Below are 27,365 nucleotides of genomic sequence, written 5' to 3'. Positions count from 1 at the left end.
GTATAATGTTTGATCATACTGGTCTACTCATGTTTTGTTGTTTTTTATAGAGCTGCATGCATCTGCTCCTGAAGAGTGGTAATATCCACAAAACATGTCAGGCTTTTAGGATGCATTCTCATGCCTATTGAAAGGAACCTACTTGGACTCATTATATACAACCAAATTATTATACTGTGTTTCTTACCATTGATTACACTGCATAGTGCCATTTGTGACTTGTACATATATGAATTTGCAATAATTAATTTTATCCATATTAAATCTCTTGTCAATTTCATATGCCATCCCTTTGATATGTATATGTAATCTATTCATGAGGACAACACCATGTATGCGTGTGTATACATATTATGTATACATATTAAACCTTTTCTACTATGTGCATCATTGTTATGTATTGTCAGACTCAATATGCCAATTAAATATATTTTCTAATTATCTCACCCCCACAAATCAATTTAAAGTCCCGCCTTGTACCAATATATCTGGAATTTATTCATGCAAACTTGTAAAGTTACAGAAGGGCCCACTTTAACCATTTCCTGGCCGCCGGCTGTCAAATGATGACTAGGCGACGCGGCTCTCGTTCCGTGTGGACGCTATAGGACGGCGGGCCAGAACGACCACTCTCGCGTGCACGTGGGGGCACGCATCACGGCGATCAGTGGTATGTCTGAAACGCCGCTACACCGATCTCAGTAAAGAGCCTCTGATGGAGGCTCTTTACCATGTGTCAACTGCGTCCAATCACAGCTGATCACGATGTAAACATGAAGAGCCATTGATCAGCTTTTCCTCACTCGCGCCTGACAGACACGAGTAGAGGAGAGCCGATCGGCTGCTCTCCTGACACGGGGGTCTGTGATAATTATCAGCGCAACCCCCCCTCAGTTGCCCACCCAGAACCACCAGGATGCCGCCAGGATCACCAGGGATGGCCACCACACTGTACCACCAGGTATGCCACCCTAGACCACTAGGGAAATGCCAATCAGTGCCCAGGCAGCTGCCAATCGGTGCTCATCCCCAATGCCTGCCAGTGCCATCAGTGATGCCTAACAATGCCATCTATCAGTGCCACATATCAGTGCCCATCAGTGCCGCCTAGCAGTGCCGCTTATCTGTGCCACCCATAAGAACTCATCAGTGAAGCCTTTCAGTGCCCATCAGTGTTGCCTATCAGTGCCCATCAGGGCCCACCAGTGCCACCCATGAGTGCCCTTCATTGCCAACTATCAATGCCTATCAGTGCTGCATATCAGTGCCACCCATCAGTGCCGCCTACCAGTGACCATCAGTGCTGCCTATCAATGCCCATCGTCAGTGCCGTCAATAACGTACTTATTTACAAAATTTTATAACAGAAACAAAAGAAAAAAATGTAGCTCTTTTTTTTATTTGTTTAGCAAAAAATAAAAAATGCAGAGGTGATCAAATACCACCAAAAGAAAGCTCTATTTGTGGGAACAAAATGATAAAAATTCTGTTTGGGTACAGCGTAGCATGACCACATAATTGTCATTTAAACAGCAACAGCACTGAAAGCTGAAAATTGGCTTGGGCAGGAAGGTGGTATAAGTGCCCTGTATTGAGGTGGTTAAACAATAGTTAAATTGTTCATCTTATCAATCCAGTAGGTTATATGAGGCCATTATATGTCTGGGCATTCTTACTAATTCAGTAGAATTAAACTTTTGCCCTTGGGAGTGGGGAGTCTATATTTATAGCAGTGGAAGTCCATTATCCACACGCTGGAATCAATATGTCAACAGTGAAATACTGATCACACTGAACAAATAGTAATCCCTTTATTTTTGTGCATTCTTCAGCAAAAAGAGAAATGAAAGAATCATTTTGATTGATGAGATGCTTTTCAGGAGAGACAGACTTTATGATATATATGATCCCAACCACACCTACACACAGTCAGATTGGTGTTATAAAAAATAAAAAAAGGACTCCAGACAAATGTTTTATTTAGTTCTGGATAGAGTGGGACAGGATAAAACCTATTTTAGGATGTTATTGCTTTGTCCCCACTGGTCCGACTTCCCCTTATTTCCTGTCTCAGTGACTACAGAAGAAATCAACAAATAGACCTGAAAACATAAAGCATAATGTAAATGTATCTACCCACTAAAAACTGAAAACACTATTTAATTATTTTTTTATATTTAATGCAAATTCATCCATCAATCTATGTCTTCATGCTTTATTTTGTTGAGAAATCATTTTGAAAAATACCTCCAAGCATTTTTTGTGTAAGGACAGATGATTCATGTAGCACAAGTCCTGGAATCCATCTGCCCTTAGCTCAGGCATGCAGTCAGGAAAGCATGTTTAGCTGAGAAAGACCATCTTCCCCTCCTCCAGATGAAACAAAAAATATGCCCATGAACACTCCTGGGATGTATGACATCATTTTGGCCTAGGTCAGCAACCAGAAAGCAACCAAAGAAATTAAAAAAAAAAGCTTAAAACAAGTAATATTATAGCTTCCTATCTACGGTATTTACCAATGCTAGCAGCATAACTATTAAAAAAAGTTCCACTTTAACTGAGACTTTAACATTTAATTGCTCTAGTAATGCAAATGTGGTTTTATTGATGTCTCTGTCCCCTATTTCCACTTATTTCCTCTCCAGGTGTTGGGAGTCATGCAGAACAAAATGTAAATATAAAATATCTTTACTAGAGATGAGCTGAATGTACCTGGGTTTGGATTGATGCAGGTTTGGCGAATATTACCAAGGTGTAGATTATGAAACCAAACTCCAAGTCAATGAAAGCCAAATAATAAAAACAATAAATGGCCATTTTCTGGGCTAATAGGAAAGGGATTGTCAAACAATTATTTTTAAAGTAAACATTGAACCAGGATAGGGTCTTTTCGGGCAGCTTAACCAATTCCCGCCCGCACTATAGCTGAAAGACAGCTACAGCAAGGGCTTACTTTGCCAGGAGAGTGTCATATGACGTCCTCCCATGATTGCGCTGCCCATGTTCTTTGGACACAGCTGATCACAGATCAGGGTAAAGGGCCAATCACATTGGCCCTATACCACATGATGAGCTGTGTCAAATGACAGCTGATCATGATGTAAACACAAGCTGGTTATCGGCATTCCTTTCCTTAAGCTGACAGTGTGAAGAGAGGAGATGATAATCATGGCACTGATTATCAGTGTCCTGATTATCAATGCAGTCCAAACACTGCCAATCAGTGCCCACTACTGATGCCAATCAGTGCCCATCAGTGCCTCCAATCAGCACCCATCAGTGCCTCCTCATCAGTATCACATATCAGTGCTGCCTATCATTGCCACCTATCGTTGCCTTTCAGGGCCGCCTATCAGTTCCCATCAGTGCCTGCTCATCAGTGCCCACCAGTGATGCCTCATCAGTGCCCATCAGTGCAGCCTATCAATGCCCATCGGTGCTGCCTCATCAAAGCCCATCAGTGCATATAGCCCATCTATGCATATACTTTGAAAAAAGTAAAACTTTCAGTTTTATAAAAATTGCCAGTGTCAAAAAAGTACCACGCTATATTGGGTACAAAGTTTAAGAAAATGTCAACCGGGGGGGGCATGCGCGGCTTCCGCGGGAATCGGCTGCATATTTGAGTAACTCCATACTACTCACTCTGTTTAGCCTGCTCCCTGGGACCAGAACGCTGCGAAATTCAGCATAATCATCCCTAACACCCCCAGCAACAAGCTGTGCATGCTGCCAATGAAAAGAAAAACGAAGGGGACTGCACAGAGGTCTTTAACCAACTACCTGCTGCAAACATAGGAGAGCTACAGCATGTCTCAACATGGCGCCGGCAGTCCTGCCTCTCCCTCCTCAAGGCGCACATAGACTGACCCCCCTCCACCTCATGACAGTGAATACTACCCCCTCACAAAAGAGGATTTAGATAGAAGCCTGGAATCTATAGCAAGATAGCCTCTAAATTCCAAACTGAGTTTCATAAAAGCACTAACACTTTGACTCAGGAGATTGCTGCTTTGGGGGCACGCACTGACCGCCTGGAAACCAAACATGATGAGCTTAGCATTACTCACAATGATCTCTCCAGAGAACATGAAACCCTGGCTACAACAGTCACACAGCTGCAAGCACAGGTCGAGGATCTCGACAATCATAATTGCAGGAAAAATCTCAGGGTTAGGGGGAACCCTGAATCTAACATGGATCTGATCCCTGCCATATGCAAGCTGTTCCAATCATTGTTACCAGATCATGATGTGGCTGCATTTATTTGTGACCGTATTCATCGTGCTTTGCGCCAAAGACCATCTCCTGACAAACCCCCTAGAGATATTGTACTCTGCCTAAAAGACATCCTTATTAAAGAGGAAATCCTCAGGGCTGCTCGCAACTCTCAGTCTATCACCCTGGATGGCACCCCGCTCCAAATATATTCGGATATCTCCCCAGCGACTCTGGATAGGCGCTGCAAGATGAAGGAGGTGACCACGGTGTTATCTGCTGCCCGCATACGCTACCGATGGGATTTCCCCTTTAAACTCTCCATCCCACATAATGGAACCGCATATACAGCCACCACCATTTTGGAGGGGCAAGAGATTTTAGTGAAATTAGGCCTGTTGAATGCTGAAGCTCTGCCTCTCCCACCTACTACCCCCAGATCAGTTCCAATCTGGCCACACCTTCCCCTAGACGCAATAGAAGAATGGTCAGGCAGGACATTGGTCTTAACCTTAATTAAAGGTCTGGTATACACCTAACTTCCTCTGGGAACTGACTCTGGCCTTGTCCTCTACCTTTGTCTGACTTCACCTGCGGTTTTCTGTGGATAGATCGCTACCTAATAATCGTTTTTGGAAGTCCCTCTGCACAACATTTATTATCCTGTCCACTTGAGACTATCATCCGGTTTATTCATCTACTTATGGAACTCACTCATGCCTGATGACACGTACACCTCTTCAAGATGGTCCCAAGATTCTTGAATTTTCACCTATTAGACTGCAGATATATAAACGGCCACCACTACGATTATTTCCCACCTCCTTTTTTTGGGGTTTCTCTTTTTATCTTTAGGTGGACATAACGCTCTAGGAGCACTGTTGCAGAGGGAAGAATAGAGCCTGCTTCCAGGTTTCTCCAAGGGACCTGCATCTGGGCCCTGGACACTGACATTGATGGTGATTTACGGTTTTCAGTCCCCTGATAAGTATGACTCTACCATGCACATGCTTTGCGCTATTTTTTAAAGTTGTCGGCTACTCTGGCGGATGTCGTAACCATGCCACCCCACTCCACTCATGTCTCGACTTTCCTCCGAAGTCCGGATATGATTTCTGGAGTTAGAGGCGTTTTCGCCCCTTAAAAAACGACTGTCTCAGTTTCAGGTTTATGCGGTTTGCAACCTGACCCAATGTTTATCCAGCTCAATATAGTTAGGCTGGTTTTTTTCTTTGCTGTTATTTTGGTTTTATATTTTCTATTTAACCTTGATTTATTGCAATTTCCGAAACATATCAGTCAAAGCATACTTTGTAATGAGTATAACAATATACATTTTGAATGGTTTCTTCTATGTGGCATTTCCCTTGTGTCAGAGAATTCGGGCGAAGTACGAACCATATCGCTATACTATTCAGGTGAGCCCACTTGGTTTGCATTTCATAAATAGTAATTACATGCATCAAGCACAATGTGCAGGGCTTTAATTCTCCCCACAAGCAGAAAAAGCCTTTACTACCTATAAAAAAACTGTGAGCTCAAATTGTTATGCTACAAGAAACCCACTTTGCTTTGAATAATCACCCTACCTTCTTTCATAGATTGTACAAACAGACCTTCTTTACTCAGTACCAAACTAACTGTAGAGGCGTTGCAATATTGTTGCATAACTCATTTCCCTTAGAGGTACAACAGGTCTACAAAGACCCCGATAGCAGATTCCTTATCATCAAAGAGTTCATAATAGGATGGGATTTAACGATTGCAAATGTATATGCACCCAATATAGCACAAGCCTCATTCCTTAGCACCTTCTTTAAAATTCTAGAAAGGTACTCTTCAACACATATGTATGTGGGAGGAGATTTTAATCTTGTAGCCCATCCCCAATTAGACAGAAACACCACTTCCATGTCATGTCCAAATCACTACAGTCCTTTCAACTAGCAGATGCATGGCGCTTACATAATATTGGAGCTAGGGACTACACCTTTTATTCTCTCCCCCACAATTCATTTGCCAGACTGGACTACATTTTCTGCACCCCCATCATTCTAGCCAATTCCAAAAACTTGGAAATTCTGGACTGTCCATGGTCTGACCATAACATCGTAACCCTGACTACTACCCTTGTTGCCTGTCTGACACCCCTTACTCCTGCCGTTTGAACGATTCCCTACTTGCAGACCCTATCACAAGACACATTAGTATAGCCTCTGCAAAGAGGAAAGAACATTGGCAACAAATCTATACACTGACAACAGAACTAGACAAATTATACAAACTGCAAACGGGAAACCCGACACTAGCTAACGCACAATCAGTAGCACAGAAATGGCTCGAGTTAGATACCCTCTTGTCCGCGAAAACAGAGAAAGCCCTTCGTTGGTCCAAAGCTAAATTCCTACTACGTAGTAATCCAGCTTCCTCCATGTTTGCTTGCAAAATTGAATCAGCCTATATGCCTCCCTCACCTATACAAACTCTGTAATGCCTCCGGTCATATGGTTTCCCACCCTAAAGAAGCCCTGACAGTGTTTGAACACTTCTATTCCAACTTGCTCTCCCATCCCCCTTCCTTCCCAGCACAAGTATCTCATGATTGGTTATCCTCATTACCACTACCCTCTTTAACACCTTCTCAAATAGAGTCCCTGAATGCGCCTTTTACGGAGGAAGAGCTACTGAAGGTAATTAAATCCCTGAAACGATCGGTCTCCCTGGGCCCCGACAGGTTCACAGCCCATAATAAACCATTATAAACACTATGCCTCCATCATAACTCGACGATTAACCACTATGTTTAATAGCATATTAAAGGGAGAACATTTCCCAAATGAACGGACCTTAGCCAACATGTCTCCACTACCAAAACCCCTTAAGGACCACTCTCTCCCACAGAATTATAGGCCGATTTTGATCTTAAAATCTTCAGTCGCACTCTGGCAGATAGATTAGCCAACATCATTGAAACTTTGACCTCTGCTGATCAATCTGGCTTCATCCCAAATAGGCTCATCACAGATAACATTCGCTTAGCCCTGAATGTTCTGCAAGATGCTAACCTACACAAAAAGCAGGTCCTTCTTTTGAGCCTGGACATCAATAAGGCATTTGATAGTGTACTCTGGCCTTATTTGATATCAGTACTACAATGGATGGGTTTCAGGGACGAATTTATCTTTGGGGTGCAGGCTCTTTATCACTAACCCAAAACTAGAATTAAGTTACCAGGGTGAAACTCAGATTTTTTTCACACTGGGCAGGGGCACCCACTAGGGATGCTCCTTATCTCCCTTACTATTCGCCCTAGCTTTAGAACCCCTTGCAATCGCCATTAGACTTCACCCAGATATATCTGGTTATCCCCCTAAATCTTCCCATTTTAAACTCTGTATGTACACAGATGACGTTATGATATTTCTGCCCCAAATCTCTCTATCTAACATATTCCCTATACTGAGTAAATTTGCCTCTATCTCTGGACTTACGGTAAATATGACTAAATCCACAGCTCTCCCCATTAATATACCCCCTGTCCAGTGTGAAACACTCCAAGGATCTTTCCCATTCCAATGGTTGAACGACAGAATCCGATATCTTGGCATCTTTATCACACCACAAATCTCGTCCATCTTTGCTGCAAATTATCCTAATTATGTGTCCCGACTACGAAGCCTGCTTAAAACTTGGAATTCTTACTGTATATCATTCCTGGGCAGAGTCATGGCGGTTAAAATGACCCTATTACCGAAGCTTTTATTTCTCTTCTGTTCCCTTCCTATCAATTTCCCAAAAGCCTTTATTGACAAGCTACAACGGGATGTTAACAGTTTTATTTGGCAGAATAAACGCCCCAGATTTTCAAAACATATTCTATATAAATCCCAATCCACCGGGGGTCTGGGTCTTCCCAACCTTTGGTTCTATTTCTTGGCTGCTCAATTTTCCCAGATAGCACAATAGAATATCCCGGAATCAAAAGTACCTTGGGTTAACTTTGTACCTGACTCCATTTTGCCATATTGCCTCCAGTCCATATTGTGGTCACCCTCTAACGCTATGCATTAGCTTACTCCCCTCAATTCGATCCTCTCCCATTCTCTCACACTCTGGCACCTCTATAAGAATAAACTTGGACTAATTTCACCAACCCCTCCAGGCTCGTCCTTCCTTGGGGAACCATTGTTTACCCCAGCATTTAATCATCCTGAGAAGTTTGTTTGGTGGAAAACCAACTCCTTGACTACCCTATCGGACCTCCAACTTGGTGATACCTTTGCCACATTTGATCTCCTCCGCACACAAAAACAAATTCCACTTCGGGAATATCTCCACTTTATGCAAATAAGACACTTTTATGTCTCCCACTATAATCTTACCCCTTCCTCCCCCTCCACCTACTATGAACATAGCTGCCGGGAGGCCCCTAGAGGTAAAGGTCTCATCTCTACTCTCTATAAAACAGCATTGTCTTCGGGCTTCTCAGGTGGCCCTCCATATAAAACCCAATGGGAGACTGACTGTGATGAACAATTTGTTCCGGATGTCTGAGAGACCATGCTAGCAAACCTCCAGAAGGCCACTAAATCACTAGCTGTTAGAGAAACGGCCTATAAGGTTCTGACTAGATGGTATTATACCCCATCCAGACTCCAAATAATGTTCCCAGGAACATCGGGATTGTGCTTCAGAGGCTGCCAAAGGCTGGGCACGCTTAAACACATATTTTGGGATTGTGAGTTCCTTGCCATGATTTGGAGAAGGGTGACTGCTGTTGCCACTGCAATTTCAGGTACTTCTCTGAAACTCACGGTCCCAATGTGTTTACTTGGAGCACGGATCCCAGGAATCCTCCGCAGGGAAGAATGTCTCATTCACACTATATGCATATCCCCTCTCTGGGCCATTGCTCTTCACTAGAGGTCCCCTGCGGTCCCCTTAGCCTCCATCCAAGACAGAATTGATATGGTGATGATTATGGAGAGGATATTATAAATTCTTCAGGATAGGATGCACCTGTTCGATAGTAAATGGGAGCCTTGGAAAACTCATAGGCACATTTTGTTGGAACAAAATTAAAGGTTGCAAGAGGCGGTTAGGCCATAAACAATTAAGACCTTCAAGCATAAGTTTTACATGTCTCTCTCTGTATGCTCTGGAAGTGATTCTTGTTTCAAAAAAAACAAAAACTTTTTTTTGTTATATTTTGGATGTCAATTGTATGATGTATACTATTACATGACTATGTTTTATTCTTTTTTTTTTCATCTCTCTAAAACAATAAAAACGTTTGTAATAAAAAAAAAAATGTCAACCCAGAGTACACCAAAACACCTCAAAACCACAAAAAGACATTCCAAATCAGTTGTTAGGCAAATTTAAAAATAAAAAAAAATAAAGTGCCATGTTTCAGTGACTCAGTGACAACAGCACAGCATATGGCACAGTGGCTAGGAAATATGTAAGCAGTTTGATTGGGGCCCTGGGGAAGCAATGTAAAAGTGAACGATAATTTATTTTTTTCAAGAAAGTACAGAGTACTATATTGAAATGACAGCAGTCATACATTTTGTATAGACCCATGGCACTCTGTAAGCATTTGCACTTTGCCACAAAGTGAGAGTCAAGAGATGAGGCATATGTTATTCTGAAAAAAAAAAACACTGTTTATTGTGTCACAGTCAAGAGACAGAAAAAATTCAGGGACGCACTGCACATAAGTGTTTTTACTAGGCCACAATTGGAGATAAATAGACTTGGCAGGTGTTATATGTAACAAAATGTGTTATTTTTTCCAAGCTGCAAGCAAGAAAAATAGAATGTACCCCTTTTTTTTAAAGTGATATTAAAGGCATGTTTTTTTCAAATGTCATACTTATCTGCTCTGTGTAAAGGCTTTGCATAGAGAAGCCCTGATCCTCCTCTTCTTGGGTCCCCCACTGGCGCTCCAGGTCCCTCCCTCCTGCTGAGTGCCCCTAGAGCAAGCAGCTTGTCCATTCACATACAGAGCCGTGGCTTGAAACTGCACCCTCTCTTTCCTCATTGGCTCACTGGCTGTGACCAGCCAATGAGGAGTGAGAGTCCCCGGAGAGCTGTCATGCACATCGCTGGATCGAGATGGGGCATAGGTAGGTATAAGGGGGCTGAGGGGGCTGCTGCACAGAGAATATTTTTTATCTTCATGCATGGAATGTATCATGATAAGAATTAGAACCACTTTAACCACTTGCCGCCCGCCCTATTACAAATTGACGGTGGCAAAGTGGTTTCATAATCCTGATCGGACGTCATATAACGTCCTCAGGATTATGACCCGGGGGCGCGCATCGCGGCGATCGTTGTTGCGGGGTGTCAGTCTGACACCCGGCAAAAACTACGATCTCGGTAAAGAGTCTCCGACGGAGACTCTTTACCACGTGATCAGCCGTGTCCAATCACGGCTGATCACAGTGTAAATGGGAAGAGTCGGTGATCGGCTTTTCCTCACTCGCGTCTGTCAGACGCGAGTAGAGGAGAGCCGATCGTCTGCTCCTCTGACAGGGGGGGTCTGTGCTGATCGATTATCAGCACAGCCCCCCCGAGGATGCCCACACTGGACCACCAGGGACTCCACCAGACCACCAGGGAAAAGGTAATCCTCCCTAGACCACCAGGGATGCCAGTCAGCACAATGGATGCCAATCAGTGCCCATAATGGATGCCAATCAGTGCCCACAATGGGCATCACTGATTGGCATGCATTATTGTTTGGCACTGATTGGCATCCATTAGTACAGTATAACACCAATGCCGCCTATGAGTGCCCACCTGTGCCGCCTATCAGTGCCCACCTGTGCCGCCTATCAGTGCCCACCCATGCCCATCTGTGCCGCCTATCCATGCCCATCTGTGCCGCCTATCCATGCCCATCTCTGCCGCCCATCCATGCCAATCCGTGCCAGCTATCAGTGCCAATTTGTGCCACCTATCAGTGTCCATCCATGTCGCCCATCCGTGTCGCCCATCCGTGTCGCCCATCCGTGTCGCCTATCAGTGCCGCCTATCAGTGCCGCCTATCAGTGTCCATCAATGCCACCTCATTAGTGCCACTTCATTGGTGCCCATCAGTGCCGCCTTATCAGTGCCCATCAGTGTAGCCCCATCAGTGCCCATCAGTGAAGGAGAAAACGTACTTATTTACAAAGTTTTAAAACTGAAACAAAACAAAAAAAATGTTTTTTTTCAAAATTTTCTGTATTTTTTTATTTGTAGCGCAAAAAATAAAAACCGCAGAGGTGATCAAATACCACCAAAAGAAAGCTCTATTTGTGGGAAAAAAATGATAAAAATTTCATTTGGGTACAGTGTAGCATGACCGCGCAATTGTCATTCAAAGTGCGACAGCGCTGAAAGCTCAAAATTGGTCTGGGCAGGAAGGTGTTTAAGTGCCCTGTATTGAAATGGTTAAGAATGATTTTATGTCAGAGGGAGTGAGCACACAAACTTCATGTTGATTAAGCAAACAACAGTTTTTTTAGACTGAAAAATAGCACAAATTTGCAGCAGTTTTAAAGCCTTTTTGATAGTCTGATATTTTAGAGGGAGCGAGCGTGCAGATTTCATTTAAAAAAAAAAAAAAAAAAAGTTACAGATTTGCAACACACCTTTTAAGCCTTGATCACACTGAGGGAGAGACCAAGTTTATTGTAACTGGAAATAAAAAATTAATTTCTGAAAGAATAAGCAGGGATATTACATCTAGAATTTTAAAAATTAGTGTCTTTATTAAAAGGCTGAAGATGTAAACATTTTATGCAGCGTACACACGAATAGAATTTCGGCCAGCAAAAGACCGATGAGAGCTTTTCATCAGAAAATGCGACCGTGTGTATGCTCCATCAGAATTTAGCTGGCCGAATTCCCGCCAGTAAAAATTTGAGAGATGCTCTAAATTTTCCCGACGGAAAAACTTTCTACCGGAAATTCCAATCGTGTGTATGCAATTCCGACACGCAAAAACTCATGCATGCTCAGATTCAACTACAAGATGGAAGCTATTGGCTATTGGGTATTGAACTTCCTTTTTCTAGTCCCGTCATACGTGCTGTACGTCACCGCGTTCTTGACGGTCGGAATTTGGTTTGACCGTGTGTATGCAAGACGGCTTGAGCAAAATCCCATCGGAATTCCTTCGGGAAAACCGTCAGAGTTTTTTCCGACCAAAATTTTGATCGTGTGTATGCGGCATTACAGTTTAGCATCACAATTATTAAGCCTTTTTAGGCCAGGACACAATTTCTTAGGGATTGAGCAGGCATACTTCATCTGGTTCCTTTGTTTAAATGTCATCTGGATTCTGTTTTAAATTCAAATGCAAAATCTGCACAGATTTGCACCACACCTCTTAAGCCTTTATTGGATAGGCCACAATTCAAAAAGAAGAGAGCAAGCACATTGCATCTGGTAGTAGAAAACTTCTACTGTCTTGTTTCAGAGATTGAAGATAGAAAAAGGTTAGAAATTTCCAGTACAGATATTAGCCCTTGTACACACGGTCGGAGAATCTGTCGGAATGAGTCTTATCGGACCGTGTCGTCAGATAATCCGACTGTGTGTGGTATGCATCAGACTGATTCTGTCCGAATCTCCGTCCGACCCAATTTTCCAACATGTTGGAAATATTTCCCGACCAACTGGGCCGGACGGACCTAATCCGATCATGTGTAGAGCATTTTCATCGGACCAAGTGCCACACATGCTCAGATCAAATTCCTACATCAAAGCTATTGGCTACTAGTCTGAATGTAGTCCCATCGTAACGAAATTACATCATCACGTTCTGAAAGATCGGATTTTTCGCCAACTTGGCCCGACCGTGTGTTTCGGACACAATCCGTCAGACTAAATCCGACGGGCAAAATCCAAAGGATTTGGTTGCCAAAATCTCCGACCGTGTGTACGTGGGCACATACCTTTATGGGCAGGCTGCAATTTCTGAGTGGGTGAGCTTGTATATTGTATTTGGAACAAAGTAGTTTTTTTGTGTACAATTGAAAACAGTGATATTGAACAGAATTGCAGCACAAAATTGACTGATTAGCTACTAAACTGGTAATCCTTTTTGGCTAGGTCACTTTTTCTGAGAGCGAGAGCAAGTAGATTGCAGCTAGAATGAAGAAATATATATTTATTAATGTTCCAAGAATGAATCAAGGAGGTACATGTTAGCAGCACAACTTTTAAGCCTTTTTCGGCAGGCTGCTATATGTTGGCTATGCAACAAGCAGATCACATCTGCTCAAAAAAATGGGTTATTTCTTTCTGGACAGAAGAGAGAAATAGCAGCAGCACAGCTTGTGTCTGTTCCAGTAGAAACACTACAAGAATATTGATACCCACATTGTCACAGCTCACTATTCTGGTTGCCTCCTCAAACAGTAAGAATATGATGCATGCATTAAGTATGAGGATCCACTAACGTGGGGAGAAGAACCTCAGCTCCCCCCAGTATGTCTTTGTGCTTTGCTTGCACATATACTTATTTGTGGCCCATTGATGGATGTGCATTTTCTGCAGCATTGCCAAAGTAGAGTTCCACCAGGTGGGCATGTCACATATCAGGTGGTGTGTGTGGTCAGATGGAGTTCCTACTGAAATTCACCCAGCCACACACTGGCTAGGTTTGACCACCTGAATGGCTACACATACTTCTGGCCTGTTCCAGAAGATTCTGTAAGCAAGAGTACTTACCCATGCTTATCTACCAGGCTGAGTACATGTGCCAGGCAATGCATGCAAATGACATTTTCCTGCCGAAGGATGAACAGCAGGTTGGTGTCTTTGTCACACATGACCTTTGCTGGTATGAGAAGGCATGGGGGTTACTCACCTCTGGGTCTGCCCCTGCATAGCTGACAGAATTTCTGCTCCAGTGTGGCTGCTGTCGAGGCATACCAGCTGCAATGGTGCATGATATCATTGTGCCTGAGCAGTTGCATAGCCTCTTGAATGCTTGCGGGGAACTGGTGGTTCATAGGATGGCTCATCCATAGAGGGCACTGAGGAGGAGACTGTGCTGTCATCATCCCCATCCAGCATCCTTCCCAGTGGGCCATGAATGACATAAAACTATATTTGCTTGACCATATGTCTATGGTCAGGTAGACCCTCCTGCTGACCATGTTGCCTAACATTTTGGTAATACTGCATTCCACATGATGGTGGAGAGCAGAGGTGGCCTTTCAGGCAAAAAAAACATCTGACGTGGTCCACCATATGCCCTGGATCCTGCCTTTTTATGTTGGAACCTCTTCATCAATGCCAGATGAGGCTTATTCTCTAAACATCGATTTTTCTGTGTTGGATCCCGTCAAAGTATTCCCTCATGACTGCCTGTTTGACTCATATGCTGTGCGGTATATGAGTCCACCATTTCTGGTATGCGTGCCAACCTTATCATTTATTGATTGCACTTTAATGATCAAGTTTTCACTCACCTTGAACAGCACAAAATACATTTTTATGTTCATGTGATTTATTCCTTAAAATTTATTATTCTACAATGTTTATTTATGAACTTTGAAGCACCTTGAACATTGTTCAATTTCACCTATTTTTCACATTGTTCACTATTTTATCATTATTTTCACATTATTGGTTGTTCATTCACTATATATCCATTCATACCTTGGACTTGGCAGGTTCATATTCATATACGTTTTTCATCTGTTCATATTTTGAGCGCCACATTATTGTTTCCTACCTTTTTTAATGCATGAATTCAGACTTTTTTTTGCAGCAGCCAAACAGGTTCTAGTTAAATCCTTGTGGACAATAACCCCACCATAGGGCAAGTAAAAAGAAAACTGGTTTCTCCTTAATGAGAAAATGGCAGTGTCCCTCAAAGATTCCTTTTCTAAGTTCAAGCGAATTTGGATGCCTTAGATTGAACATTATTTGATTTTGTTTGTATGCTGTTGGAACTTTGACAAAGTAGTTGTTTACCCCAACAAAAAAGCATTGAAGTTTCAATACTAACCGTCTGCCACCCCCACGTTGTCTCTAATTTTCTTCTTTAAAACCCTCTACAATTCCTAGCCCTCTTCAATTCTTTCAGTCTGATCTGTCATTTGTGCCTACTTTTTTGTTTTCGATGAGGAGCAGCTGATCTCTACATGGACTATCCCTCTCTCTCTCTTTTGCTATTCCCATGAGCTATTCAGCTCAGACTTTATAGCTGAAATCTTGGAGATAGCTTCACACATGATCAAAGATCATAATTATATCACTCTTTATTAAGGAGACCCTGTAATAAAACGGAATAACTACTTGATAAAAAAGCCTGGAGCAATGTATCATTGTCTTCTACAACCTTTTCTTATTGTATGTTGAAAAATTGAATAAAAACATATTGAAATGACAAGGCTTCTTCCAGTCCTCAAACTGCTCTGTGCTGGTAGAGATAAGTAACAGCCAAACCTCTCATCACAATGGAATTTAGTTTGTGGTTAATAAATCAGATGCTTTCACATGGCACTGCTTAACATTTTCATGATCTACAGTTCTATAAATGCTTGCCCTCCTCCCAGGTTGCCTATCTTTACACAGAGACTGTGCAGGAAAATGTAAATACTTGTAAAGGCAGTAGGAAAAAGTATTTCTGCTCACAAAGGGTACTGGGATATAGTTACGAATTGGCAACATGTTTATTATCACTGCAAATATAGAGACAAAATGTCCACCTCTTTTGGTCACTATATGCTTCCACCTACCTGAATAAGCTGTTGTTTGAGTTTTTGCATTTCTGATATATTCAACTCACTGAAGAGATCTGAGACGGGATGAAGTGACTCCCCCTTGCGAACTGCCTGAGTCCGATAATCCCCATTTATTTTGACAAGAGGGGTATGGATGTGTCCATTCATCTTTTCCTCATTGGACTCTCCATCTTCTGAGAACTTCAATCCATCCACAGCAATATTGATGTGGTTGTTGTACATACTGTCATTGATGTTTATGTACTGTGCTAGCTCTTTCCTCAGGTTGTTCTTCTGCTCGCGCTCATTCTTCAGTGTATCCAGGGCCTCTTCCAGCTGATGTTCTGCTATCTCTTTTAACCGAATAGCATCTTCCAGTTGACTATTTAGGAGCACAGTCTCTTCCTCGAAACGCTTGATCTCATGTTTCAGGCCCTCATATTCAACCTATATCGGACAATACAAAAGCATGAAACTCAAAGACTAGGGAGGTGTGCCATTAACACACATGCTTTGTAAGGAAGTATCACACTTTTACCTATTTATTTCTGTCCTCTTTCTTTTAAAGTATGTGTACCAGGGACATGCAGTAAAGTCAGTGGCTGGTGAGGCACTGGCTAGTATCAGAGCCAGATACAAGAGCAATCATTTTAGCACTAGACCTTCTCTCTAACTCTAAACATGTAATCTGTAAAAAGATTTAACGCGTCACCTATGGAGATTGAAGTACTGAAGTTTGGAGCCATTCCATGAATGTGTGCAATTTTAAAGGTTGACATGTTAGGTATCTATTTACTTGGTGTAACATCATCTTTCATATTATACAACAAAATATGGTTATCTTCAGTGCACATTTGAAAAATAACTGCACAAATACCGTGTAACATAATAAATATATATATAAAATGTTTGGGGGTTATGAGTAATTTTCTAGCAAAAAAATTAGGATTATTACATGTAGGAGAGAAGTGTCAGAATTGGCCTGGGTGGAAAGGGGTTAATTACCATGACTAATATACAAATAATTATTATATATCATTTTTAGGGTAATTTCCTATATTTTAAAAACTGTACTCAAGCAGGTGGCTTAACGGACAAATTGCTTAAGTTTGAAGTTATAACTTCAAACCAGTAATTTCACAGTAAAAAGATTAATAATAAATTATTATCTTATAACATATAGCATAATAATATATGATTTAGCTTCATAATAACAGTACCTTTTCAACAGCAGCATATTCTCATTCTCCATCTTAACTGTGTGAGAACAACATGGGATTGTGGGTAAATCTTATACCCATAAACCCATGTTATTTCCTTCTAGTTAAGAGGGCTGGGCTGGAAGAGAGCATACGTCTTTTAGACACATGCCCTTCTATGAGACTGCAGTGAGAGGCGTGCCTCCTCTGCAGCATTTTTATTGGACAGCAGGGGCTAATGGTACTTTACTACTGGTCCATGACTCCAAGCTGTCCATTGAGCTCAGTGCCTCTGACAAGAAGTGAGAAGAGGCACTGTGAGCTCAACCTCTCAGTCCCCTGCAAACAGAGTGTTCCAGCTTGTATTTAAACTGGCCGCTTTGTATGTAGCTTCTGACAGGCTGTGCAAGGAGCTCCGTATCTCCAGAACCATAGTTTGTAGGAGCCCCAAATTCTTACCAGTAGTGGGGTAGGACTTAGGCTACCTACACCCCAAATTGAGTCCCTGTGACCTCAGTTTTCTAAGTTACGACCCTAAAAGCTTGATTGTTTAAAACATTTTTTTTTTTTTAATGTTCATGGTCTCCCCTGACTGCATGTCCCTGATGTGTACCAAGAAAATTCTTGCATGGTGCCCTATGGATTGGTGGACATGGGAAAAAATGAATGTTCCTAAAGAAGTTGGTTTATTATAACACTCAGCCAGCGGTTGTAGCTGCTAGCAATAATCACTGTCTTCTCCTGGCAGGGATAGCTACTTTCGCCCCACCCCGGGAGAACACAATAGCTCTGCAGGAGGGATTCCCCCATCAACACTGACTGGGGGAACTGAGTGATTTTCTTTACTAGAAACCTAGGAAATTAAACTTGCCATAGATCCATAGATGATGCAATTTTCTCTCCTGCAACCATGGTTTAAGTTTCCAGAATTTTTTGCTTACTATTATCAACCCAATGCACTTTCTATCAGTGAACTTTTTTTAGTAAGGACTACAAGACTGTTTAGGACACGGGTTCTTAATAGGCATTTTCCATACCCATAATCAAAAAACACAATTATGGGACTAGTATTTTAAAATGTTTTTCAAAATGTTTTTCAAAAATGAAAAGTTGATTCTCTGAATTATTGAACCTGAAATCAAGATGGCTATGAGTAACATTGTCAGCAGTGGACTTCCAGCTTATATTTTGACTTCACAAAAACATCAGCAAAATACTCATTGGCTGTATTTCAGCTTGTCTGTACCTAATTATTCATATGTAAAGGAAAACTAAGCTATTGACCTCTACTGAAGTCTTACTGAAGTCTTACCTAATAGGACTGGGGATGCTGATGGCAAGTGGGCATGGTGGCATATTGGACAATTTATTGAAATTCTGTTATAAACTATTCCATTTCCACAAATTAAATTCAAATTTTTCTGACAATGGGTTGTTTAGTAATCAGCTCAGATTCCTCTGTCTCTACATTGCAAACCAAAGAAAAAGTAGCAAGTGTCCTTGCTGTTTTATAAATTGACCCCCAAGGTACCTAACTTTCCCTTGACAAGGTGGCCAGTGCATTGAAAATTACCAACATACACCAAACTATTCCTCATGGGAAATTTTCTTTGGTAAATGAGATAAATTAGATTGTGTTTCTTTTTTTAAACAAAGAAACAATTGCTGGGTCAAATGCATAGGTCAAGTCCTCAAATGATAATTATTCTACATTTCTCTTTGAGCTCTCGTGAGAAAAAAAAGCTTAAAGTGTACTTAAAACCTAACAATTAACTTCTCTTATTTGCTTCTTTTTTGGTCTATTAAATACTGTATATGTTACAGGCGATGTGTGAAATTCTACAGAATGCCTAGGCAATGTATGATATGATGGTTATGACAGATTTGTGATGGTTATGTGAGGTTTAATTTTACTAGTGTAATGACAGAGTTGGCTCATTGATTCCTAATGATAGATAACTACATGAGTTTGTGTTTTAAAATTTTCCTGCATTTACAGTAGTTTTAAACCAACAAATGTAATAACATAAAAAAATGCAGCTGTGATATAATGATCTAATGAAGAACTTGTTCTAAGAGAAGCTTTTGTTAAAAATCAGAAATAATTGGACAGTTTATGAAGTCTTATGGGGACGGAGAACTCCCTTGAGGCACAAATACTAGTTTTGGAGTGAAATCTGATATAGCTCCTAATTAAACTCTTGTGTGATTTTAAGACTATTTATCTTGGCAATATATGCACACATGTGACTGACTCAGAATGTCTCCATAGAATGTAGACATGCATGAAGACATGGCTCTCTTTATTACAAATTAACCATTGTATAATACAATTGATATTGATAAATGATAATACAATCATAAAGTCAATAGAAAAAAAAAAGAGTGATAACTAACACATTTAGAGCTGGTTCCCAGTGTGCCCGCACATGAATTGCACAGGAATACAATGTGTGTTCCTGTACAATTCATATCACATGCAAAATGCACTCCATTTGTGATCTGCAGTGGGTGTCAATAGAATTTTAACAACACCCCAAATACACATCACAAACTTAGTGCGTATGCCCTCACCTGCCCGCACCGGATTGCATTGTACTTTTGTCTCTGTGTTGGGAGCGTGCTATGAACTGTGCTATCAGCACAAACTCAAGAGTGCATATATGAGGCGCCATGGAAGAAAGTCCAGCTCCATGATGACACCAAATATGTGTGTCAGCTTGGCATCAATGGGTTAAAGAGACCCTGACCATAGGCTACTCATCTTAACAGCAATTCTTCTGTAAGATTTTATGTAAAAGCCTCCCTGTCTCTTGTGTAGACATCCAAAATCCCTTAGATTTCTTCTAGACACCACCATCTTGGATGTCCCCAGCTGACTCAGAGCTGTCATTTAAATGACACTATATAATATTCTGCTTTGCTCCTCCCCCAGAAAGTAAATACAAGGTTCTGTAGGGAGGTGGGGGGGGGCAGAGGAGCTGGACCAGCACAGACTATGTAGACGCTCCCAGCAGTAGAGAGCTCTGTGAGGGGGCTGGGCTAGTAATATGACTTTACTGATAAAGTCAAATGTGCAAGCAAGTTCAGATTTGCATTGCAAGCATAAAGCATTTGTTTATGAAAAGGAAAAATACACTGCAAGTAAGCAAATATTTAAAATACTTACTTTTTCTATGCTTATACTTAGGAAATTGGTGACAAGGTCTTTAAAGTGAGCTTAAAGAGGTAGTAACCTCCACTTTGCAAATTTACCTACAGGTAAGCTTATAATAAAGCTTACCTGTAGGTAAAATGAATAGCTCCTATACGTGCACCATTTAGGAGATATTCACATATTTTGCAGCCAGTGACATCACTGTGCATTTGCTCTGTGCCGTGATCCTGGCTCCCATATACATGCGAGGAATTGACTAAATTGTGGTTCAGCCATTCAAGTAGCTAGAGCCTGTGAACCCAGGAAGAAGACTGGGAGAAGATGGAAGCCCTGTCAGCAGTGATCGTGCACCCCCGGAAGGCTTTGTTTTAAAGTAAGTCATCATAATGTGCTAATATTGGATGCATACTAGCACATTATGATATTACATTGCAGGGGTCCGAATTTTTTTCTGCATTTACTACCGCTATAAAATCTAAAAAAATCTAAAGCCAGTTGTATTTAGATTAAGTAGATAATGATTAAATCTTTATCATTTTTTTTCTCTTTCCTCGTTGGGGAGATTTTTTCTTTACACGCTTGTCCATGGACAGAATATGAAATGAGGGAAATCTTCCTAAAGAAAAGAAAATTCTCTCTTAGCCCCTGTACACACGGTCGGAGATTTCGACAACCAAATCCATCGGATTTTGTCCGTCGGATCTTGTCCGAAACTGTTGCATACACCCGGTCGGACTAAGTTGTCGAAAAATCCGATCATTCAGAACATGATGACGTAATTTCGTTACGATGGGACTACGTTCAGGCTAGTAGCCAATAGCTTTGATGTAGGAATTTGATCTGAGCATGCGTGGCACTTGGTCCGATCAAAATTCTCTACACATGATCGGAGTATGTCCGATCGAACCAGTTGGTCGGGAAATATTTCCAACATGTTGGAAAATTGGGTCCGACGGATATTCCGACGGAATCAGTCCGATGCATACCACACACAGTCAGATTATCCGACGACACGGTCCGATAGGACACATTCCGACTGATTCTCTGACCGTGTGTACAAGGGCTAAGACAGCTGTCACTGGAACAAGAGTTATCCTGGGAAGATTTCTCTTCTATTCCTGTTCTGCTGACAGATCAAAACTTTCAAAAGTGTCCTTCTAACATATTCCCTTTAATGCTGTAGTACACCAGAGTGTGCTTATACAGTAGGCTGTCAACAGGTGACTGTTCTCAAATAAGGATACTGTGCTGCACTAATAATACAGCATTATAGCATAAAATCAGAATGTACCTGGTTTTGTTTCAGTGTAGAGACCAGTTTCTGTAAAGTTATGTTCTCTTCCTCCAACTCAGTGTAGTCCTGGAGCAGTCTAGCCTCACGGAACTTATATTCCCGAATCTCATCCTTCATCCGCATCCGCTGCAGCTCCAGAATTTCATTTGTCTGTAGGAAAGAACAAAACAATGCTAATAATAAAAATATAAAACTCAACTGGGTTTATATGATAATATGAAAAGCAATCTATGTTTGTCAGGCCGCGTACACACGCGGGGACTGTTCGCCCAACTTTGTCCGTCAAACAGTTTCGGCAAACAGTCCGCTCAAAATTAGCATGGACGGACATGGCCACACACGACGGACGAACAGTTTGCTGAAACCGTGCGCGATGACGTGAACGGCACGTACGACGGGACGAAAAATACGACGTCCTATACACTGCATTATAACTTTCGGCGTGTAAATCCTTTCTGAGCATGCGCGGAACTTAGTTTGACGAACAAGCCTACACACGAGGGGACTGTTCGCTGAAACTTTGTTTCAGCGGACAGTTTTTCGGAATTTCCGAAAAACCTTGTTCAGCGGACTGTTCGCTGAAACTGTCCGCTGAAAGCCCACACACGAGCGGACTGTTTGCCGAAACACTGTTCAGCGGACAAAGTTGGGCGAACAGTCCCCGCGTGTGTACGCGGCCTCAGAGGTAGTGTCATGAAACTAAAAGCATGGGGCACCCCAGATCATCAATGAGGGTAAAAATGAGACATGACCAAATGTAGGTAAGACCCTAGATTTAATCCTAAATGAATGACATTCATTTTGCACTCTATATCATAAAATGACTGCCACGTTTTCTTTTATAGAATTCTGTTTTCATTTCTTTTTTTTCTTTCTTTTTTGTTGCTTCAGTGCTGTTGTTCCTTACGGCCTCTTTTGGCCACTTCTTGTCAACAATCTCTCTTTCCAGTATTGGCTGCCCACTACAGATGCTCTGGCCTGATTTCCTAATGTGAATGTTGTAACATGAACATTTTGTTCATCTTTGTGGAAATCTTTTTCCTTAGAATGTCCTCTGTAATCATTATTGTTGTTTTAATAGAAAATGTTTGCAAATAGCCTTGGTTGGAATGAGATGGAGAAACTTATCAGAAAACATCTTTAAGCTCGGTACTCACTTAAAATCATTTAATATCCCTAATCATTCCTATTTTTACACCTAAGAGTTGTACTAACGTATGATTGATTTTATATATATATATATATATATATATATATATTTATATTAAAAAGAAAGACAGAATATTTCCGCGCTACCCAAATCAAGAGAGGTTGAGGCATTAGTTGCAGTGGTCAAACCATAACCAAAAATGTAAAAATAGCTAAAATCAATATATAAAGCACAGCACCATCTATTGATTTTAGATATATATATATATACAGTGAGGGGAAAAAGTATTTGATCCCCTGCCAATTTTGTACATTTACCCACTGACAAAGAAATGATCAGTCTATGATTTTAATGGTAGGTTTATTTTAACAGTGAGAGACAGAATAACAACAAAAATTTCCAGAAAAACACAGTTCAAAAAAGTTATAAATCAATATGCATTTTAATGAGTGAAATAAGTATTTGACCCCTTCGCAAAACATGACTTAGTACTTGATGGCAAAACCCTTGTTGGCAATCACAGAGGTCAGACGACACCAGGTTTGCACACATCTCAGGAGGGATTTTGTCCCACTCCTCTTTGCAGATCCTCTCCAAGTCATTAAGGTTTCAAGGCTGATGTTTGGCAACTCAAACCTTCAGCTCCCTCCACATATTTTCTATGGGATTAAGGTCTGGAGACTGGCTAGTGTAGTAGAATTTCATACTAACCAATATATATTTTATGTTATTCATATTAATTTGCATATTTTTTATTGATAATATAATTATAATTCATATTATTATTCATATTATTATTATTGTTATATAGTAGTGGTCTTATCAATATTATTATTCAATAAAAAAAAGCAATAGTTATTAATCTTTATTAATGTATACTATGTTATTCCATAGATGTAGAAAGTCTTCATTTTTAACCACTTCAGCCCCGGAAGGATTTATCCCCCTTCCGGACCAGAGCACTTTTTGCGATTCGGCACTGCGTCATTTTAACAGGCAATTGCGTGGTCGTGCAACATGGCTCCAAAACAAAATTGATGTCCTTTTTTTCCCACAAATAGAGCTTTCTTTTGGTGGTATTTGGTCCCCTCTGTGGTTTTAATTTTTTGCGCTATAAACAAAAAAAAGAGTGACAATTTTTTTTAAAAATGCATTCTTTTTTACATTTTACATTTTGCTATAATAAATATCCCCCGAAAATATGTAAAAAAACAATTTTTTCCCTCAGTTTAGGCTGATATGTATTCTTCTACATATTTTTGGTAAAAAAAATCACAATAAGTGATTATTGATTGGTTTGCGCAAAAGTTATAGCGTTTACAAAATAGGGGATAGTTTTAATTTTTTTATTAGTAATGGTGGCAATCAGCGATTTTTATCATGACTGCGACATTATGGCAGACACTGATGCACTGATTCCTGTGTAAATTACACTGGCAGTGAAGGGGTTAACCACTAGGGAGAAGTGTGTCCTGGGGAGTGTTTCTAACTGTGGGAGCATGGCTACGTGTGACATATCACTGATCTCTGCTCCCGGTCACAGGGAGCAGAGATCAGTGACACTGCCACTAGGCAGAACGGGGAGATGCTTGTTTACATTAGCATCTCCCCGTGAGACGATCGCAGGCTGCCTCTTAAAGGGCCACAAACAGGTACGTTAGTTTGCCTGTACGAGCCCTTCTGCCGATGTATATCGGTGTGAGGTGGTCGGCAAGCGGTTAAATGTTGAACTTTAGATGACCTCTCTGCTTATTTCTGATATTTTTTAGTTTACTGGGTGAAAGTTCATTAAGAAAGTTAATTTTTAGTTTTTAAGTAAGCGCTAATTAGAAAAGAAAAACTTGACAGCAGTTGAATTACAGCGTGATAAGATAAGAACATCTTACACAGGTGGTTTAGAAATAATTACGTGAACTATGGAAAAGTTATGTACAGTACATTAATTAAGTTTGACAGGGTCAAACAAAGGTCTGCTTGTGCCCTGATTAAAACTGTTAAAATACATTGAATAGGATAACACTGATGTGTGTGTATATATATATATATATATATATATATATATATATATATATATATATATATATATATATATAAAATGTAGCTATTGTATAGTGAAAAACAATAAGACATAACGCATTTGGTGGGGTTATTGAAAGTTCATTTTCCCAAATCCGTTATCTTTGAGTTGGTAAAGTCTTATCGGGATGAGGAGGGTTTGATTTAACACAGCTGGGTGCCATATTGTCTCTACACAGGTGTTTTAAATTGGGCAAAACCAGTTATAAATCACTTTAATGAACATATAGGAATTCTGTGAATAATTAAGTTTGTCTGGTTGTATGACAGGTGTCAGATTTATGGTTAATGGTTAGTTACATTGACGTAGATCGTAGCAACCAATCATGTTGTACCTAATATGCTTGCTTGTGAGAAACTGTATAAATAAGACCTGCATCTTGTAATACTTTGAACATAATCTTGTATGTTCCCAGCTGTTAATAAACCTGCATCACTGAGGTCCTGCCTGGTTCGATATGTTATTATTCTACTTCATTTGGTGGCCCATACGGGGGCAGCATCACATCAAATCCGACCTAACACCATGCTGGTGAGGCACTAAGCTCAAGATAATATTGCACAATGTATATCAGGTTAGCAGACACCTATTATTGAAAGTTCAGCATTGTGTTGTGCCATGTTTTGCTAGGGCTAGGAGGGGCAGGTGGCTGTTGTTGGGGTATCGCTGTCCACCAGGCAGATCTTTGTGATGGCAGGTTGGGTTTTCTCAACTGTGGGTGCCTTAAAGTGCATTGTACAGGATGAGGAACCCTGGGTGGAAATTTTTCAATTTTGTTTTCCGAAGGGGTGCCCTTGTAGAGGGATAGTTATTCACCTAGGTTTAACATGCATGTTGCTTCCCTAGACTGCTAATTTAAGTCTGGATGAGGTTTTGGGGATTTAAAGACCCCTGGTGAACCTATGTTTACATGCATGTTGTTTACCTTGACTGCAAAATTTTGTCTGGATGAGGTTTTGGGGATTTAAAGACCCCTGAAGAACCTACGTTTACATGCATGTTGTTTCCCTTGACTGCAAAATTGTGTCTGGATGAGGTTTCGGGGATTTAAACACCCCTGGAGAACCCACGTTTACATGCATGTTGGTTTCCTGGATTGGTAATCAATCTGAAGGAAGCTTTGGGGTTATCAGACCCCTGGAAAGCCTAAGTTAAATATTTTTTAGGATGAGTAACGATATGTAGTTACTAGTAGAAAAAGGTACCTCGTTTTTTATTGTCTGTGAAAAGATAACAGAGCATAAAAGTTGTGGTGTAAAACAATACTCATGAGTTTAGAAATGTCAGGAAAGGTAAGTCCTGACAGGTAAATAAGATAAAAATTTTAGAGCTCCATTTGTTAACAAAGTTAAAAGGTATGTATCATCTTTGTACTATAGGCGTACATATGTTTATATGTATCTGTTATAATGGTCTGTGTACTGAGTTAAAATCAGGTTGAAACATTCCTGATCGCCATGGCAAGCAGGGCTTGGCAGTTTTTAGTTTCTTGAGACATGCGTTTTGTTAAGGAGACGTATGCACGTACGGTGCCTATTCGCTTTACTCTGAGCACTGCTGTCCATAAGTAATTACTAACTAACCTATCAGTTTTAATCATTCTGGGAATATTTGCATATTTATATATAGTCAGGAATTTGTGTTCATATGTATGCATACTTTTCTAGATGGAGTGACTGTGTATTGCTATATAGAAAACAGAAGATAATGACATTTAATGAATGTTCACAAATGTAAGTTAATTTCTTTGTAATCTTTGTAGACTGTTAGGGAATATTGTATGTGTGATTAATGGAGGGAGACTGATCATCTCCCAAATGAGGTTAGAATAAGTCCGTAGTGGTTGTAAAGACGTTGGTGTGGAAGGACCCTGTGTGTTAGTTCTATGAGTGAATTGTAAGCCCTTGTACACACGGTCAGAGATTCCGACAACCAAATCCGTCTGAGTAATTCCGACGGATTAATTCCGTAAGAGGTCCGGAAGTGATGTTGCATACACACGGTCGGACAAAGTTGTCGGAAAATCCAATTGTACATAACGTGATGACGTTATTCCGTTACGACGGGACTACGTTCAGGCTAGTAGCCAATAGCTTTGGTCTAGGAATTTGTTCTGAGCATGCATGGCACTTTGTCTGTCGGAGTAAGCTACACGTGATCGGAGTATGTCCGATAGGAGCATTTTGTCGGAAAATTTTACCGGCAAGTTGGAAAACTTGGTCCGTCGGATATTCCGATGGAAACAGTCCGATGCAGACCACACACAGTCGGAATATCCGACAAAATGGTCCGATAGGAAACATTCCGACGGAATATCCGACCGTGTGTACAAGGGCTATGAAGTATGCAACTGATGCTGAATTCTGCATAGTGTATGATGAACATGGAAATGGTATGTATCTACAATACAAATACAATTTTAATGTTCTGTTTCATATTTTTGATTTTGTGACACTTGGTATTAGTATTTGATAGGAGAATTTATATTTATATGAGTTAAATGTATTGTGTGCGTTTTTGTATGAGGTG

At 40.8% G+C, this 27,365-nt stretch overlaps 1 protein-coding gene across 10 annotated transcripts in view; it reads right to left on the bottom strand.

The window, feature by feature from the left end:
• The window catches only part of BICD1 (BICD cargo adaptor 1), a 320,755-nt gene that overhangs the window by 74,069 nt on the left and 219,321 nt on the right, over positions 1 to 27,365 (bottom strand). For 9 of the 10 annotated variants that reach the window (XM_077469304.1, XM_077469306.1, XM_077469305.1 and 6 more), the window contains exons 3-4: positions 21,607 to 21,759; positions 15,975 to 16,406 (exon numbers count right to left, since the gene is read on the bottom strand). In XM_077469304.1, the coding sequence (XP_077325430.1) occupies positions 15,975 to 16,406; positions 21,607 to 21,759 (585 nt within the window). Of the gene's footprint in view, positions 1 to 15,974; positions 16,407 to 21,606; positions 21,760 to 23,102; positions 23,871 to 27,365 lie in introns of those variants that run through there. The other variant, XM_077469313.1, reaches the window with a different exon arrangement.

The sequence above is a fragment of the Lithobates pipiens genome, unplaced genomic scaffold (genome assembly GCF_037356315.1).
Source record: "Lithobates pipiens isolate NorthernLeopardFrog02 unplaced genomic scaffold, aLitPip1_a1.2 Scaffold_8, whole genome shotgun sequence".
In the NCBI taxonomy this organism is placed as follows: domain Eukaryota; kingdom Metazoa; phylum Chordata; class Amphibia; order Anura; family Ranidae; genus Lithobates; species Lithobates pipiens.
Note: the sequence above shows the minus strand (reverse complement) of the source record. Positions and strands in the feature narration are given on the sequence as shown.